At 43.2% G+C, this 18,194-nt stretch overlaps 1 protein-coding gene across 7 annotated transcripts in view; it reads left to right on the top strand.

The window, feature by feature from the left end:
- sez6b (seizure related 6 homolog b) overlaps positions 1-18,194 on the top strand; it is a 208,132-nt gene that overhangs the window by 83,143 nt on the left and 106,795 nt on the right. For all 7 annotated transcript variants that reach the window (XM_054734268.2, XM_070543735.1, XM_054734265.2 and 4 more), the window contains one exon: positions 9,387-9,520. In XM_054734268.2, coding sequence (XP_054590243.2) covers positions 9,387-9,520 — 134 coding nt within the window. The remainder of the gene's footprint in view (positions 1-9,386; positions 9,521-18,194) is intronic.

The raw sequence follows: 18,194 nt of genomic DNA, 5'->3' as shown, positions 1-18,194 counted from the left end.
TTACTTGTGGTATAATCAGCATTTTTAAATCTATTCAGGATTTATGTTTTTTTGTTTATTCATTTTTCTTATTTTTTATTCTCCTTTTTTTCTCCTGTAATACGTGTCATCGCTGCTGTGACGTCTAGCTTTCCCCACTGAGGAACAATAAAGGGATTTTCTATTCTATTCATCTATCTGCAGCCTGTCCACTTCCTGTTTACTGTAGGTTAAATCTTTTCTCACGGGCCAACAACAAAATAAAAATATCATTTTATCTTAAATGAAAATGCAACATCTCACCTGTTAACTTTCATGTTTTGGAGCAGAAAAAGAGCATCAAACCAACATATTTAAAGCTCAGTTTGCTCCACTGGTTTACTGTGATGCTCACCTGTTCCAGCCAGATACCTGCATCATGGGGTTGATCTGAGCTGAGGAGGAGACTCCTGTTGTTTTGTTCATCTTCATCATAATAATGACAACATTAGATGACAACAGGTGCTCACATAGGTTTGTGCTGATGAACATGTCTGAGCAGCTTGACCACGTTGTTGTGTGTCGGGGAGGAAACACAACCACAGAGTCATGCTGGTTTGAGCGTGTCGCTGCTCGCTGGAGTTATATCAGCTCTGTCTGGACGTTAGTAGGAAAACTTTCTCTTTCAGTCGTGAACACGTTACTGAGCGGCTAGAATCTCCGTTTCTGGACTTCAACGTCAGAAAACAGCTGAGTGAACTCGGCGCTGAGTGAGAGGAGTGTAGGTTGTCCGCGGAGCTGCAGACACCGGCAGCAGGCGCTGGAAAAAACACAAAGGAGGGGGCGCGTCGGCTCCGCGCTGACGCTGCAAATCATCATGGGAGTTGAAGTCTTTGCGGTAAAATCGGCCAGCGGGCCAGTTTTAATATATTTTTGATATTTATCTCGCAGGCCACATAAAAATGCTCCGCGGGCCTTGAGTCTGACATATGTGCTGGAGGGCATGTTGGGATCTGCGGGGGAAACCGGAGTACCCGGAGGAAACCCACGCATGCATGGGGAGAACACGCAACTCCACGCAGAAAGGCCGCAGCCGAGTTTCAAACCTGCAACCTTCGTGCTGCGAGGCAACAGTGCTAACCACTGTGCCACCATGCAATAATTACAGACGTCAGTGGAGATGTTTATATGACTTTCAGTGTTAGGGTAATTCTGTCTTTTTAATGTTTTCTTCCAAATTGTCCTTTTATGAAATTCTTTTTTTTTTTTTTTTTTTTTTACCGTGTCCTGTCTGGCTGTGAAGCAAGCAGAATTGATGTCTGAATGCTGGTGACAAGCCTTACAGATTTACTCTCAGGTGGAGCATCAAAGCGTCTGCTTTTAATGTCACGCCTGATACTTAAAACTTTATTGTTATTGTTTTTGGATGCTTTATAATTCCGACCAGATGCGGAGACAGAGGTGAAAGAGAAAGGAAAAGACAAAAGGTGGGGAGAAGGGGGGGGGGGGGGGGGTTCCACAAAAATAAACAATCATGAACAAGAGTCTGCTTCTAGACCTGCAGAAAGAGAAAGAATAGAAGAAAAACATGGGACACACAACAATACATCAGGAGCAAGCTATCACCGCGTCAACCTGATGGTGAAATATAAAATCAACATTGTTTAACTGAACAATCACACGATAATAAATCACAGTGCATTTAGTGGCAACGACAGCCTTAAGACAAGTGTTGAATGTGCCCAAACCCATACTTATGAGAGCACCATGAGAGCACCTGTGTGTGTACACGCGCTTGTTTATGTAAGGTTTCTCTATAGGAGCGTCCAATAGAGAGTGTGAGGGACCACAGATCCGCCCCCCAAAGATGCGTAGGAGACGGGGGGAGCTCCAAGTCCCAGAGATCCAGGCGCTGCCCCAGAACACAGGAACCCCAAGGAGACTGCAACCAGAAAGGTCCCCGCCCCCCTCGAGAGGCACAGAGGATCGCCCCGGGGGGCCACAACCAGCAGCCGGCAGAGTCCCGGGAGACATCAGCGGCAAGCCCACAGGCCCGCCCGCTGCCTCCCACCCCCTAGCCGGCCGAGCCCGGGACCCAGGGGCGACCACCCCCGCCGTTGATCTGTGAATAATTAACCATGAAATGTATTGGAACCATCAGGTAATGTTGTACCTGTACGAGTTGGATATCAATAACTTTGTTTCTTTTGAGATCCATCATGGTGTAGCTGCCATATTTGGCTGAGTGCCCTTCAGAAAAGCAAGTTATTGCTTAATTTACATTTGATAGCAAAGGAATAAAATAAATAAATGTAAACGTATTCACCAGGTGAATCAGCTCGCATGTCACCACCAAGAGTCACAGGTCCAGATTCAGAAGCCTCCTGGATGATATCAGCTTGCTCTAGCTGTCACTGCCAGCTCACTGTTGGAATTAAGAGCTTTGCCTGACGTCGACAGAATGTCTGCTTGGACAGTCCCTGCACACTGAAGGCACCCAGGAACTAAAATATGAAAAGTTACGTCATGAAATGAGAGATGCACAGACCTTATCAAAACTAACCTAAACATTGTTGGCCTATACCTTAGAGATCTGGCTAAATGATGAGCCAGACTTTCTGGAAGATGAATTTCCGTCATGGTCCCTGTGTCACCAGACACACAGCAGCTGGGAGCTCTAAACTGGGTGGCTATATAAAAAAACAAACAAACAGCACATTTATAAATGTTTAAAAGAGCATAAAATCACGTGTAACAATAATCTGTAAAACAAATTAAAGGTAATAATAAAATGTTTACATAGAAGATTATTAAAAATAATTCACCTTTAGGGCTGCAACAAACGATTATTTGGATAATCAATGAATCGGATGGGATCTCGACACGATTAATCGATTAATCGGATTACATAGGGACATTTTTAAAAACTGCTAGGGAAACGTTATTTTTCTCCTTCCTTCACTTTATTAAACACATTATTAGAAAACAGTTCAATAGCAGAAAAACAACATGCCATCACCTAAATTGTCTTATAAGGTGTATAGACAGAGACCCTAAGCTACACCTATCTGTGACCTAAAATGCTTGGTCCAAGTTAAACAGCTTAAGGGCAATTCTCATCTGTTTTGTTTGATCTCATCTGTAGACATTTATTATAATTGGGGATGTCAAACAACTAATTTTTAAATGTAATTAAACATAGGCTGTGAATTAATCAAAATTAATCACTATTTCCAAAAATGACTGAAAAAATAACAAATAAAACAAAAGTAAATGAATGCCATCCTCCTTGTGATGATGCCCTGGGCAACTGCCATAAAGTCACATCAAGAAATGCTGCTGATCATTCCAATGATCCCAAATAGACTCACATTAGGCCACATGAAAGCAACTGAACCCAAAAATATATTAACCAGTATATAACTGCACTCTCACACAACACGCCTGCAGCAACAGTTAGGACTCCTCCCAACCTTTTAAAAGCGTTTTTGCTTCCGAGGACACTGTGGTTGTAAAACCACACGCTAGTAGTCTGGCCCCGGTGTGATCAACCAGTTTCTGCGGGAATGTGACGGCGGAACCGGTTCGCAGCAGCGCGAGTCGTCCCACCCCCGACCATCTAATAGCGTTGCGCTTACAGTTTTATAGACTTTTTTTTACGAGCTTAGGGCATGTCTAGTGTGTGTAATAATCCGGGACTTGGGTGAATCACTTTTGAAAAGTTTTTAACTTACCCGGACACCGAGCTCTCTCCTTCCTCGCTGATGATTCTGACATGCTTGCGTTTAAGACGCTGCATCATCACCGTAGTATCCCCGTGCCATACTAAGTCTGACCTACAAACGTTGCATGTCTTCGCCTGATTTAACTGAAAATGCTCCCAAACTTCAGAAGTTTTTACTTTTTTTGGGTCTCGCTGCTTCTGCCATGTTCCTCTTACAAACACCTGCCGGCTCTCCACCGGTCTGCGCGCAACGGTGGGCGGGAGGGGAGGGGGCTTTTGGAAGAGTTGCGCAACACAACGAATCGATGACGCAATTCGTTGCCAACGCTTTTAGTAATCGATTTTCATCGAATTTATCGATTCGTTGTTGCAGCCCTATTCACCTTTGCTACAGGTAAGGCTTCACGTCAGCCTGGACAAGAGCATTCTTGCAGCTAAATCAGTCTGACAGCCAGTGTCTTGGGTAGATTTAGCCTGAAAAAAAAATAGAAGCACATTGTTGTTGTTTATAAAGTCAGATAATATACAAAAGAAACTGTCAGATACAGGCACTTTATAACATTCCTAGTGTGTGATCATTATTATAACGTAAAAGTCAGTCACGCATGATGTGGAGAGCCTGAAATGTGACCTCCTGAACAGAATTCCTTACAGAACCGGGTCACGCTGTGCTGGATTTCATGCTGTAATGCTGTCTGTCAACTAGTGCTGCGTCAGTTAGAGCCACTTTTGCAGAATTACCAACTGACACAAAAACAACCCGAATTTTCTCAGAGCCTGACAGTAATAGTCATGTGGACCGTTTTTACAGCCAGGGCTTCGAGATATGTTCCGATTCGCCGCTGATTCTAAACTTACATCCCGTTCCACATTTTGTGAACTTGACAAATTAGCCCGAAGGAAGTGCAGACCTAAGTGAACCACTTCTCTCAAACTTTGCATTTAGGTAGGGAATTGAGCTGCAGTGTATCTGCGGTCAGGTCTCTCTACGAGTCCGAGAGCTCCACGAGCGGTCAGCCCGCGCAGCAGCTAGTAGGCACCGCATCGGTCAGACATGCACCGGGCTGACCGCCGGGGAGAACCGGGTGGAAGAATGGAACACAGAAGTGTCCCTCCAAGAGCTCCGTCATATTTCAACCCATTTTTATGTTAAATGCACTGGGTTTTACCCTTTACCCATCGACATATGCCCTATTATTTATTTTACCATATTTTACATCTAAATTTCATGGTTAAACAGTACATGCTACATGTTAAAATGGTAGTTAGCTAGCTACTTCGATAAACTCAGCTAGTTTAAAGGCGGCAGTGACCTAAAATACATACATTTAATTTAACTTACCGAAAAAAATGAAGTGGAGACTCCTTGGACGCTCTATTAGTGCAATTAATGCCACAGCAAGTCATTTTGTCCAACAATTGCACAAATAATATCCAAAAAGAATACACAAACGCTACAACTACTGGTCTAAGTTGAGAGACTGAAAATGGCGGAACAGTTTCCAGGCCAGACCGAGGCTCTACTGAGGCCTTTCCCTGGAGCTAGCTCTGTGGTCACGTGGGTCTGATGCTCATTAATTATACAGAATTTTAGGCTTTTAATACACTTAAACAGAAGAGTGAGAAAAACATTCACCCCCCTCAGAGTTGTCATGAGTGTAAACTAGATCATTTAAACCAAAAACATGTTCTGGTACCAGGCTGTAAACATGTTTATTTCTGCTGTGAAATTGGTATTTTAACATGGGAGTCAATGAGGATTTGCTCGCTTCTGACACCAGCCCCTAGTGGATGAGGGTGGAACTGCAATTTTGGGTATTTCCGGGTTGAGACCCATTTTAGAGCCGCAATGTGGGGGCTTGGTTTTGATAAAAGAAGCTAACGGCTAGTCACAACAGGGCTTGTTTAAATCAATTAAAATCAATTCAAGTTTATTTATAATGCGCCAAATTACGACAAGAGTCGTCTCAAGGAACTTCACATAGTAAACATTCCAATACAGGTCAGTTCATTAAGCCAATCAGAAAATAGTTTCCAATATACGGAACCCAGCAAACTGCATCAAGTCACTGACTAGTGTCAGTCTTTGCAGCAATCTTCATACTAAGCAAGCATTTAGCGACAGTGGAGGGAAAAACTCCCTTTTAACAGGAAGAAACCTCCAGCTCCCCTCACTGGGGATCAAGAAGACAGAGCACACACACACACACACACACACACACACACACACACACACACACACACACACACACACACACACACACACACACACACACACACCAAGTGGTGTTTCTATGGTTACGTTGTGATGTCTTAGTAAATATTCTATTTGGTGAAAGATAAACTTTATTGTATTTATCCTAGTGGATCTATAATTAAACGGATAAACTAGTAGTAGCACATTCAGCGCCAAGGAAAGCAAAAAGTTATTATCAGGAGAGGGAGAATGTTTAAGTGGTTAGCAGCAGTGTGCTAGACGATGGCCCCCTCCATGAGGCCACCACAGCTCAGCAGAACATCGTTGTAGCTTCTTCTGGGGAAAAAAACACTTAGAGAGAAAATAAAGTTAACAGCTGAAATATCAGGAAATAATACAGTTAAAGAGCAGATAGTAGATGAAAGTAGTAGAGTGTGGAAAGTGGTCAGTGTGTCCTTCAGCAGTCTAAGCCTATAGCAGCATAACTACAGAGATAACTCTGGATAATTATCCTATTTAGATGGAGGCATGTTGGAGGCAGGGCAAGGGAGAGTCGTCTTTACCGACTGTACACTCCACCTCCCTCTACTCCCCCACTTGTCCAGATCTAGGCTAACATCAGATTTTAACCATAGGCCCTATCAAATAAAAATGCCACACGTAAAGAGGAATTAACATGATGAACTAAGGCATCAATTTGTGAGGGGCTAGAACTGAAAATATTGCCCTCTGCTATGTTCCTCTGAGATGCTGAGGACAGTAAAGATGGAACAGTTGATTTAAAAGATGCAACTGCGTTGTCAGATAGAGACCGACTATAGTGAAATTTACTTTCATGTCTCGAGAACTCAGTTATAAAAAACTCAAAGGTTATCAGAAAGTGGTCCGAGAGGACTGGATTATGTGGAAAGATTGTTATTTCCTCACACTCAATGCCATAAGTCAGCACAAGGTCCAATGTATGTTGGCAGGAGTGGGTGGAGCTATGTATTCTTTGAGTGAAACCAATTGAGTCTAAGATATTGCTAAAGGTTACATTGAGGCTATCATTTTCAATGTCCACATGAATGTTGAAATCCCCCACTATAATGACCTTATCAGTATTTAGCACCAAATCAGATAAAAAATCAGAGATCTGATCCAAAAACTCAGAGTAAGGGCCTGGTGGACGATATAAAACTACAAACAAGAGTGGTTTCACAGTTTTGCAATCTGGATTAGGAAAAATAAGAATAAGATGTTCAAACGAACTGTAACTATTAATCTGTAAGGGACTGATTAATAAGTCCGAATGAAAAATGGTTGCTACTCCTCCTCCTCGCCCTGTACTTCGAGCAATATGATGATTTAAATAATTAGAAGGAGTCGACTCATTTAAGCTAACATAGTCCATTGTTACACTGGCACTTGTTCCGATGGGACTTGCTACAAAGTGTCTTCAAACAAATCCAACGTATAAAAACTTGTAGCAGTTCGGTTTGGCAACTTTTACTGTTTATAAGCACCTGTATCCAGGGACAGATGCAGGCTGCTTAAATTAAATGGTAAATGGTAAATGGCCTGTATTTGATATAGTGCCTTCTAGAGTCCTGGAACCCCCCAAGGCGCTTTACAACACAATCAGTCATTCACACATTCACACACTGGTGGGGATGAGCTACAATGTAGCCACAGCTGCCCTGGGGCGCACTGACAGAGGCGAGGCTGCCGAGCACTGGCGCCACCGGTCCCTCCGACCACCACCAGCAGGCACACACACACACACACACACACACACACACACACACACACACACACACACACACACACACACACACTTACACATGAAGCGATACACTGATTTGAGCTTTGTACATAATTGAAACGATAAGCTGTTTGTAAATGGTATGTTCCATCAGGATGCCTCACACATCAACGTGAAGGTGATGCAATTATTTTATCAGTTCATGTTGTAGACATCAAACTGAAGTTATGGTGTGTGTGTGTGTGTGTGTGTGTGTGTGTGTGTGTGTGTGTGTGTGTGTGTGTGTGTGTGTGTGTGTGTGTGTGTGTGTGTGTGTTTTAGAGAGAGGATTTGTGTTCTCAACAACTCCTTGTTGAAGTTTGTGTAAAACTCTTTGCCCTAGAACCGTGTCTGTCGGGGGATGGCATCAGTATACATGTTGAGAGAACATCCTCTACACAGCTTGGCACTAATGAGGTCCCATGGCACGAGGACACATTTTGGATAGACAGTTTCTCTTGATCTTCAGAACTCCATTGAGCTTATTAAATAGCCACAGTTTGGTGATACACTTCTCATTTTGATTCTCAAGTGGATTACCACGGTAGGACAATGACAGCTGACTTCTAGGGACGGGAATCTCTCCGTCAAAGGACACATCAGTACAATAAGTGATGGACAGGAATGATGCCTTTCTGAATTAGATTTGATGTGATTTATTTAACACATGCAGGCAAAACAAGTCATATAGTCATTCTGAAAAGTAACTGAGCAGACAGCTCATCGGAGATTTTAGTTGTGACCAACAGTGTTGGACTTAAAGTCCAAAGCTTCAGCAGAGGCTTCTGTAGCCACTGGGTATGTATTTCTGATGATGATTAACTGTACCTAGTACGTACTTTTATCTGAGTCACTTTTATGCCTGGGACCATAGAGCCAATGTGACTTGCAAAAATCAGTTGTCGGATCTGTCCAAAGGACGTTCCTCCTGAAACTTTGTCAACATGCCTGTAGGTAACTTCCAGTTTGGTGTTATATACTTTGCTTTCAACAGGTGTGTTGTCCTTAGTTGTCTTAGTTGTCCACTTTGTCTCAAACTGTGTTGCTATCTGGTACAAATGTACCCAGCCCTGTGTAGGCTGCTCCGGGCTCTTTGGGCACCATTCATAATTACCATATCTCTCTCTTCAATATGTCATCCGTTTTCGTCTCACATCCATGTCCAGTGGACCTTAAACTATTTAATAAAATGTCCAACTTCAGTTGCTAGCCTTTGGCTGTGTGGACGTGGTATTGTGACCTGTCCCTTTAACATGTCAGTAATAGTTTTACAACTTTCCAGAGATGACGCGTCTTGACACTTAGCAGCACTGCGGCTACGTTTCAGCCTTTAAACGGGCCGACTGATTACCAGGCTGGAGACAAAAGTTAGTTTTAAATTGTCACGATGATCAAACAATGTAAAGGGTACTAACATTTTATTCCAAGCCCGTTTCATTAGTTTGCTTTTTAAAATTATCCTTTTGAACCACGAGTCAAAAGCAAATCTCATTTCTATTACTGATTTTAGTAATGTTTGCTTTATATTATTAGTACGATTTCCCATTTCCAGTTATTTCAGTGACGTTACCGTGTTTTTGTTTGCTTAATGGAAAGGTACCCACTGTTTTATCCACATATGTTTTATTCAACTAACTAGGAGTCATCTGAACACAGTTGAAACAAAAACAACTTAAATATTGAGCAAATATTCATTTTCATGCTGCTTTGGCTCTCTTTCACAGTTCCCTGCCAGCTGAATTTGACTGGACCAGAAGGATATGTAGAAGCTCCACCTCAGCTCAGCTCTTCCTTTCAATCAACCACAGACTGCAGTTACATCATCTCTGTCTATATGGGGTATGGAGTGGAGGTCCAGGTAAGAACCAGACCACAGCTTCCTCCCATATGAAGTACGCAGATCTCAACTGCACAAATCTTTGGATGGATGACTGTGGAGATCACTGAGGTTCCCACAGATCACAAATTGTATCATGCAGGCTAGATGTAACTTAAAAGGGTTCTACGTTTTATTTTTTACAAAAGGAAACTGTTCTTTGATTCTTTATATCGCACGTAGAACTTTGTTTGGGCTCAAAAAGGCACAGGAGCCTAGCCTGGCAAGCCTTCCTACGTATTGTAACAGCTGGTACTGTCACTGCTATAATACAGTAAGTCACCACAAGGTGGCAGTACTTGTCAATATAATCTGTTCTATGTTGTATGCCAGGGATTCCCTAAGTGTGGTGCTCGCACCCCTGGGGGTGCGAGAGCTGCCGCTAGGGGGTGCGTGAGGTGAAAAGTGTAATGGCTGCGGAGATCAGAGAAGTCTGTCAGGTGTCACCATTAGCGTAGCCAGAAACTCATTTGTGGGTGGGCCTAAGAAAAAGTAAGTGGGCCCAATAAATGTAATTGAAAACAAGTATATTTAGCTTGTGTGTGTGTGTGTGTGCCTGCGTGCGTGTGTGTGTTTGTGTGTGAGTCATCCGCATAGCTTCATAATAACAATGCGCCGAGCTTCAGCGCTCTGGCCTGCGCACTCCGATATGTTCCGTATTTGATCATTTTTAACGATGTTGGAGGAATCTGAAGGTGGCGAGTCATTCTGGCAGATTGTAATTAACACCTGTCTCATGCAGGTGTTCTGACGTTGTAAACCTCACACACAGAACATTGTGGCTGTAACTAAATAAATCAAGACATGATTCCCATTCAGGCTATTGACAGCGCGCTGAAGATCTGAAGTTCAGAGTGCGTCTGTCAGAGGTCAGACGCGTTCCAGCGGAACCACGGCTCACGGGTGCACAAGTGAGCACATCTGGGCTGGGCGGAAGTAATTTTACAACATTGGTTTAAATAGCGCCGATAACGAGACGCGGTGACTGGAGCGGCTCGTGGAGCTGTGCCGCGCACGCACACACACACACACACACACACACACACACACACACACACACACACACACACACACACACACACTGATTCAGTAAGCACACGCTGCGCAAACTCTAAAGTTGCGCTGCGCCGTCAGACTAAGGGCGCCCCCATGGGGTGGCCAGGGGTGGCCATGGCCACCCTAGAAAATTGCTGGCCCCCCCAGGAAAAGCCAGTGTTAACAAATCATATTAATATTCAGTCAAACCATTTATTGATCTTGTTTATTCAAGACATAATTGTAAAACTAAATAAAAATGTTACAATTCATGAGTAAAGAAATAATCACAGTTAAAAATATACATATGTTTCTGCTGCTCACCGTTTAAAAAAAGGTTTTATCTCCATAGGTTTTCTTTTTAACACAGCAACACAGGTGAATTAACCTAAAAAAATCTATTTTTTTATTAAATTATAGATAGCATATTAAATAACTGAAATGTATATTTCTGAAATGTTTGAGTTTGTAAAATTTATGTTAAATGTTTTGGATACCTACTGTTATTTTAATAAAAACGAATAAAAGAGCAATGCAGCACATCGCTACAGACTAAATTCTCCCAGCGTTACCACAAGGACCAATTTGGTGTGCCACCCCAAAAGTTTCTTTGGCCCCATCTGGTCACCCCAATCAAAATTTTCTGGAGGCGCCCGAGCGTCAGACTTAAAGCAGGAATGAGCGCTGCACAGTGACTTTGGGAGGATTGGTTTCCCACAAACCTTAAATAGGCCTGAATCCTCAAACACAGCACCTGTGGAGTTCCACGATCAGGCTGAAGACAAAATAATAAAAAAGAATTACTCAAAAACAACCAAATAGAGACTTTTGTCAATCCTAAACTCTTCACCCAGGTTTATTTTGATTTAAAATAAAGAACACATGTTCATGTAACGTCTTATGAAACTTATCTCATGATTTAAACCATCTAATCAACATGAAACAACACTAAGGACAAAGCAGTATTCATCAAAAGTATTATTTGAACACACACAAAAAACATGTTGAACCCCAAAAATAGAAAAGAAACCGAGCCGTACGTAGGAGTAGGCAGCTGGCCCGTGGGACAGTCGAAGCCCCGGGACTTTAAAGTCCGAGCTACAGCAGCCACCTGTTGACGACATCCCTCAGCGACCCCTCTACGCCGAGTCACGGCACCAAAATGTTGGGTATGTTTTAAATCCTGAAACTTCACCCTGAAATGAAACCACACACAGGAGAAGGAGTCGGTAGGTTTTACGCTGTGAGGAGACAGCGAAGAGATCGGCCGGAAGCCTGTCCAAGGCCCTCGCCCGACCAACTCTGGCGTGTTCTCTGCACCACAGATGGTTTTATTGAAACACAGGCATACAGAGACAAAGGACCATGCATCATTGTCCGCATTTGACCAATAAACGCTGTTGCTTCTATCTAAGGCGGGATCTTGTAAAAAGGAAGTCTCAACTTACAGCGTGGCTGCTAGCTTTACCTGTTGCCAAGCAGGGCCTTCCCAAAGGAAGTCTTAATTTATGACTGACAGCCAGAAACTCGGTTACCAGGGATACGAGTCGCCACACAGGCTATCCCCCAACCCCATGCTCTTCAGGCCGCATTCCAGAGCTATGAGGAAAGGAGAAAGAACCCTGTGGCTTTCTTATTAACATATGATTACTTAAAGAGGAGCATTTAAAACAGTAATGCATCAAAATACCTAACACACACCAATTTCATGTAGACCCACTGGACAGGGCCTTTCAGACTATTGCACCCAGACTTTGGAACAGTCTACCTTCTAATCTCCGTCTCTCTAACACTGTAGAGGTCTTTAAAAATCATCTAAAAACTCACCTTTTCATCCAGGCGTTCCCTCCCTAAATGTTTCAGAAAGATGGCTTTGTTCGGGTTCACACCTTCACTTTGTTTATACTCATGATTTTATTTTCTACGTTTATCACTGCTGTTGTTTTTATCATGTTTTTATTGGTTAGAGGTATTTGCCCTGATCTTTATCATGTTGTACAGCGCTTTGTGATTCATATCTGTGAAAGGCGCTATATAAATAAACTTTTACTTACTTACTTTTACATTTGACTGTTAGCTTTACGGTGATAGGGAGGTGGGGGTTTGGATGTTTTCTGCTGCTATTCTGAAACCAGAGGCTTGACTTTGCTTGAGCAACACAAACTCAAAAAGGGTTGTTCTAACAAAACATTTTGTCATTTTAATGATCTGGGGACACACCGTGGAGATCAGGTAAACAATGCTGACTTTTAGCCACCAGCTAATCTGGCTCACGGCTGCCGTGACTCATGGCTGGCGAGCCAGGGACACGCTGTGTATGCTGTGCGTAAACACGGATTACAAGCCGAAGGAGACCCACGTCCGAAGTTAACATTTGAGAAGAAGTCCTCAGAGGAGCACGCCATCTCTGTAATATGTGGAGAACTACATCGCTGTTAGTACAGTGTTCATTGTTTTTTATTCAAACTAACATCAACTGCAGCAACGGTGCAGCTAGTCTCTTCTAAGTCTTAGTTGAATTAGCAGACTCCAGGCTTCCAGGGCGCACTACTGCCCTCTGCTGGTACTTTTAGGTTACAGTCATAGTCCAAATGCACAAAGTGGAGCTCGTATGTCCCTCAACAGCTACTGTATTTCAAGAAAGTGGATGACCATGGAGCGTCAACCACAGTTTATATATTTAAAAATGTATAATTTCAAGCTGAGAGGAATATTTAGAATTTATGTTGGTGAGAAATATTAATTAAAAAATGCATTAAAGGATATTCAAGTGATTTTAAAACTGCCAAATTTCTCAAAATTAAAATAGAAGCTTCTATTTAGGGATGATAAACACAGAGCAATCTCCCCAGGAACACTTGTTAGGCCGTGTGGCAGCGGAGCGCAGATTCAGCCAGAACATTAAAACAGCCATGAGCCTGGCTAAAGCCTGATTCATGCTCCTCCGTCTGCGTCAGAGCGGAGACACGCAACGTCCTAGCGGACCTGCCAGAGAGCTCCGCAAGGACGGACGGAGTCGAGCTCTCTTTTCTAAACATCCGTCAGTCGAGACGGACAACGCAAGCTTGTGATTGGTCAGGACGCCGCTGTCGTCTACACCGCCGGCATTGCGCCCTCAAAAACATAAAGAGAGCCGAGGATAACTAGCGGCAGACACGGAGAAGCTTGAAGAATACCTCGCGAAAAAACTCTAAAAACATGAACGTTTAATCCCCCGTGACTGGAGGAGTGAAAGGACGAGCAGCAAGCGTTTTATTTGTGGATGGAAATGACAGGAAACGTGGGTTTAGAGGTGGGGAGCGCATGAAGAGGTGGAGGAGGAGGAGAGACAAATATGTCCGTGTTAAAAGCCTCTTATATACACAAAAAACACAATATAAGCACACGATCTTGGACCGATACATGACAGGATACCACAGAACAGCGCTACGCCCTCTGCTGTCCTGGCGGGGAATTGCTTTGCAACACTCTCCAGGAGACGGAGAAGCATGAACCAGGCTTTAAACAGAAGCTATTGATTTTTGTTTCAATTGCTCCTCTGGTAGCATGTGTGTTAGTCATGAGCAGTATAAATGGTATATGGTAAATTCAGCCTATAAATTTAAACACATGGTCAGAAAGAGATATAAAACTTAGTGCAGTAATAAACTAGTTAAATACGTGGTCTTCAACAAACGAAGGCCCTAGAGGGCCTAGTGTCTGTGCATCACCCTGTGCCCCCATATTCCTACATCCATCTCTGTACTTGTTGATAATTAGCTGCACTATGTCCTTTCTTGCCTTACCCAGCTTCTCTTCTTTCTTTCTCTTTTCCTTTTTCTCTGACATTTTCTTTCCCTGTTGTCATCCCTCGTCAGAAGGCTGCTGAGAGACATCGCTGACATGATTTGCAACCACATGTTCATTTTTTATTCTAAATACATTAGCCAAGGCATCTGGAAGGTCAGCACTGTAATGGCCATTGTATATTTTATGAGCAGCAGGAAGCAAAGCGTGAGCTGTTAATCATGTGAACGAGGTGGCTTTCAGCCTGAGACAAGGATTCTGCTCAAATAATCTCATAAGCCACCAAAGAAGGTCAGAATCTTCTGAATGAGACCCAGAGCCCTGGAGCAGATGGAGTGCTTGTAATCATTTGGAGTAGCTGCCATTGTGACAATGGCCTGATCACATTCCTGGAGGTGACTTTGGGCATCTGCAAAGGTTTTACAGCTGCAAGACGCTAGTGCTGTATTGTAATGGGCAGGGTGGAAATTATACAGCGATAGTCGGGGGGCGGGTCTCTGGCTGAAGAATTATAATCATCACTGAGTTCTCCTTGTTTTATTGTAATGTTTGGCTTCTACAGATGTAGACTACAGTAGGGTGACTCTTTCTGGGGTTAACTGGAAATGTCCAGTTTTTTTTTTTTTTTTTTTTTGCTGTTTTTCGAGCAACCAGCATGTGAATCTTTCTTTAAACATCTTTGGTGTGTTCTTGCTGTGTTGAAATTCTAAGTTCTGGAGAACTGCTGAACAGCCAGTACTCCAGGACAGTCGACAGTCACGTGTTTATTTTGGAGCGTGCTATTTGGGCCAATGGGTCTAAACAGCTCAACGGTCAGCAGGCCAGTTCCCACCGAGTTGGCTTTACCAGCCCCTCTGGCTTTGGTCTTTGATCCTTCTGTGTTTTTCTCCAAATGCTTCAGTCTCTTCTGATTGTTTCCTCATAACCCTGCATTCCAGTCAGGTGTCTACTCTAAGAGGTTAATGCTCTAGTTCTGTAACGTATAAGCCCTGTGGATCTGATGCTCTCTATGTTAACTGTAACATATGGATCTCTGTCCGCACAGAGAAAACACAGCTATGCTGCTGGCAAAGGTAAAGGGAGTTCATCATCATGGCAAGGCAGGTGTAGACCTGGGCTGATGCGCTCGGTCACTCAGCCATTCTCCTTGAACGCAGAAGACATGCAGCAGAGTTCTCTGGTGGCAGTTTTTATCTTGGAACACACCCAGAGAGAATATGGAGGTAAATTATCCAACAGCGGAGCTGCACAGGCGCTGTGATCAAGCCACTCGTCCCATTTAAAGTAGCGTTTTAAGTTATTCATGCAGGCCTAAACTCACTAATACATCACAGAATGTTTTGATGGTGTAAGTTTGGGGTTTCGTGCCTCTCTAATCGCTAGAGAACAATACTCGTTAGTCACTGTCCACACATGAATGTGGTTTAAATCTACCTATCCTCCTGTTAGTGCAAACAAGCAGTCTGATGCATAAAAACCTAGCTCCCATAGAAAGCATTTCATCTGAAGGGTTTCCCATCCCCTGAGAACTGGAGAAAATTATAAGACCGAATAAAAAATATGCGGTGCAGATAAGTGGGTATGGTGATTATTTCCTCCTTCAGATCGCTTAAGTCTGACCGTTTCCCATGATCTGTTTTTATTATACTTTAGTTGTTTAAGCTGCAGAATTCTGCTGAAGTGGAAATGTTCTTTCTGCAGAAGATTTTGCTCGTGGCGTGTTGTAACTCATAAGGCACCATGTGTATTTGGAGCATACGAGTTCATGTCCCGTTTATCTCCTTTAGGTAAAAACATGAATCGTAGACACTCTATGGGGGATTATGTAACTTGTAACTCAGCAACAGTAAGGAACTGGCCATTGTTGGAAGCGTCTCTCATCTCCTTATTAAACTCACTAAAGGGGGAAATCCTCAACACTTCTCTTTTAACTTTGATCCTGTAAAAGTGTTTTAGGTGTACTTCCTGTTCTAGTAGCTCCACGGAGTTCAGATGAACTACTGCCGTTCTGCTTTTGCTTTAAAGGCCTGTGGTGCCCTCTGACTCACAACATTTTAATAAGTCGATAGAAACAATAGTGAGACTTTCTGTTGGAGTGAGTAAAACAGACCCATGTTTTGTTGTTAAACTAGTTGTATACAGTCCATATGACTGACTAACTATGGCAAGACAAAACCACGCAGCCTTACTGATCATGCATTTTAAGTGCAGCTCCTGTTAAAGAGTGAGTAACACCTAAATTCACTTGTTTTTGCAGATTACCTGTACAGATGAGTGTCTAATGGTGCTGTACACACGTGTAAGCATTAGTGTGGCAGTTTAGTGCAGCTTACTTTAAATGTAATATTTCAGCCCAAAGCCATAATCATGTCTCCGTCTTCAGGTTAAACTCTGCTCCACACGTATGCAGAACCAGCTGTGGCTGATGGCTGAGCTGAAAAACGTGACGTTGTCAGCAAAGTGCTATGTGGCTGCACCGCACTGGTCTCCAGGTGAGGCAGCCGCACCTCCACCTGGCTCGGTCACTCACCTGCTGATATGACACGTTAGCGCTCTGAGCCGCTTGCCTCCTTGAAAAAAATGAGCTCCTCCCCTTTCATCTAATGATCGCGTTTAACAGGAAATCCTCCAGAATGCTGCAGGATCTGTGTCTGCTCTTCTCCTGAGGGGTAAGTCTTGTGTGAGCGCATGCACGCGAGTGCGCACGTGGTCTTTTTTATACTGAGAAACTCCGACAGCACACATGTGGGGTTGAGGGGGGTGCGGTCTATCCCTGCCTCAGTGTTGCTCTCTCAGACGACGCCTCTATCAGAAGCGTTTTCCTAACAGGAAGTGTGGATGAAACACGTCTCCACCCAGGCCTTGACTCCCACTTTAAACTGACTTCACAATCTGTAGTTGAATCAACATTAAAAACCTTCATGTTTTCATCAGTCTTTGAATGAATGCACATTCTGCGCTGTATTTGCTCACCCTTTAACTTTAACTTTGTCTTTTTTAATTTTTACGTCGTGTTTTCTGTCAAGTTGATTTTAATGTTGCTACTCTTACAGCACGTCGAAGTGTCCCTGTGCGTGAAATGTGCTATACAAACAAAGCGGCCTTGCCTTGCATCTACGTTGTTTTGCTTCTGGATAGTAAAACTTTAGTGTTTTTATGCTCATTTCCTTTTTCTATTTATTACTTCGACAGACGTATATTATGTAGAAGTAGAAGCCTTACACCTGGTTCACAGAAAAATTATGCAAATTTTTGTTCACCTCTTTCCATTATAAGTATCTTAAAGTTGTGCACAATTACAGTGAAGACAGTAAAGATAATCTTAACAGATAATCCTACCATGTGTGATGTGATATGAGTGTTCTGGTCCTCTCAGAAGGCTGTCAGGACTGCTCCGATCATAAATCTGGTTATCTGGTCTGCAGTAAACAAACATGCTGCCTGTTGAATGTGAAGCCTTGCAGCAAGGTGATGGAAGTGCACTGCACGCTCCTCCTCTGCCACGTTTCTTCACTCTGAAGTCATGTTTTATCTCGCACGGTCTTCCCTCTGAGAGGGGAATATCTTTTTGTGTCTACTGTTTGCCAAGTTGCTCCACATAACGCACTGTAGTACCAAAACTGTTATCCGTGACTTCTTTGTCACCACATGTGTGGTCTCTCTGCAGAGTGTTGTAAGATCCTGCCATGTGAACCAGACTTAAGTTGAAATATAGCGCCTCCTAGTGGTTGGCTGCAGGATAAGGATGAACTTAATGAGACGTTCTCCTACCTATAGATAATGTAGAACTTGAGCCTCCTTTCTGAAGGTCTTTAGTCGATGTGGATGTGTTTAA

This window comes from Nothobranchius furzeri, chromosome 13 (assembly GCF_043380555.1).
Source record: "Nothobranchius furzeri strain GRZ-AD chromosome 13, NfurGRZ-RIMD1, whole genome shotgun sequence".
In the NCBI taxonomy this organism is placed as follows: domain Eukaryota; kingdom Metazoa; phylum Chordata; class Actinopteri; order Cyprinodontiformes; family Nothobranchiidae; genus Nothobranchius; species Nothobranchius furzeri.
The sequence above is the reverse complement of the archived record's forward strand: the minus strand, read 5'-3'. Positions and strand labels throughout refer to the sequence as shown.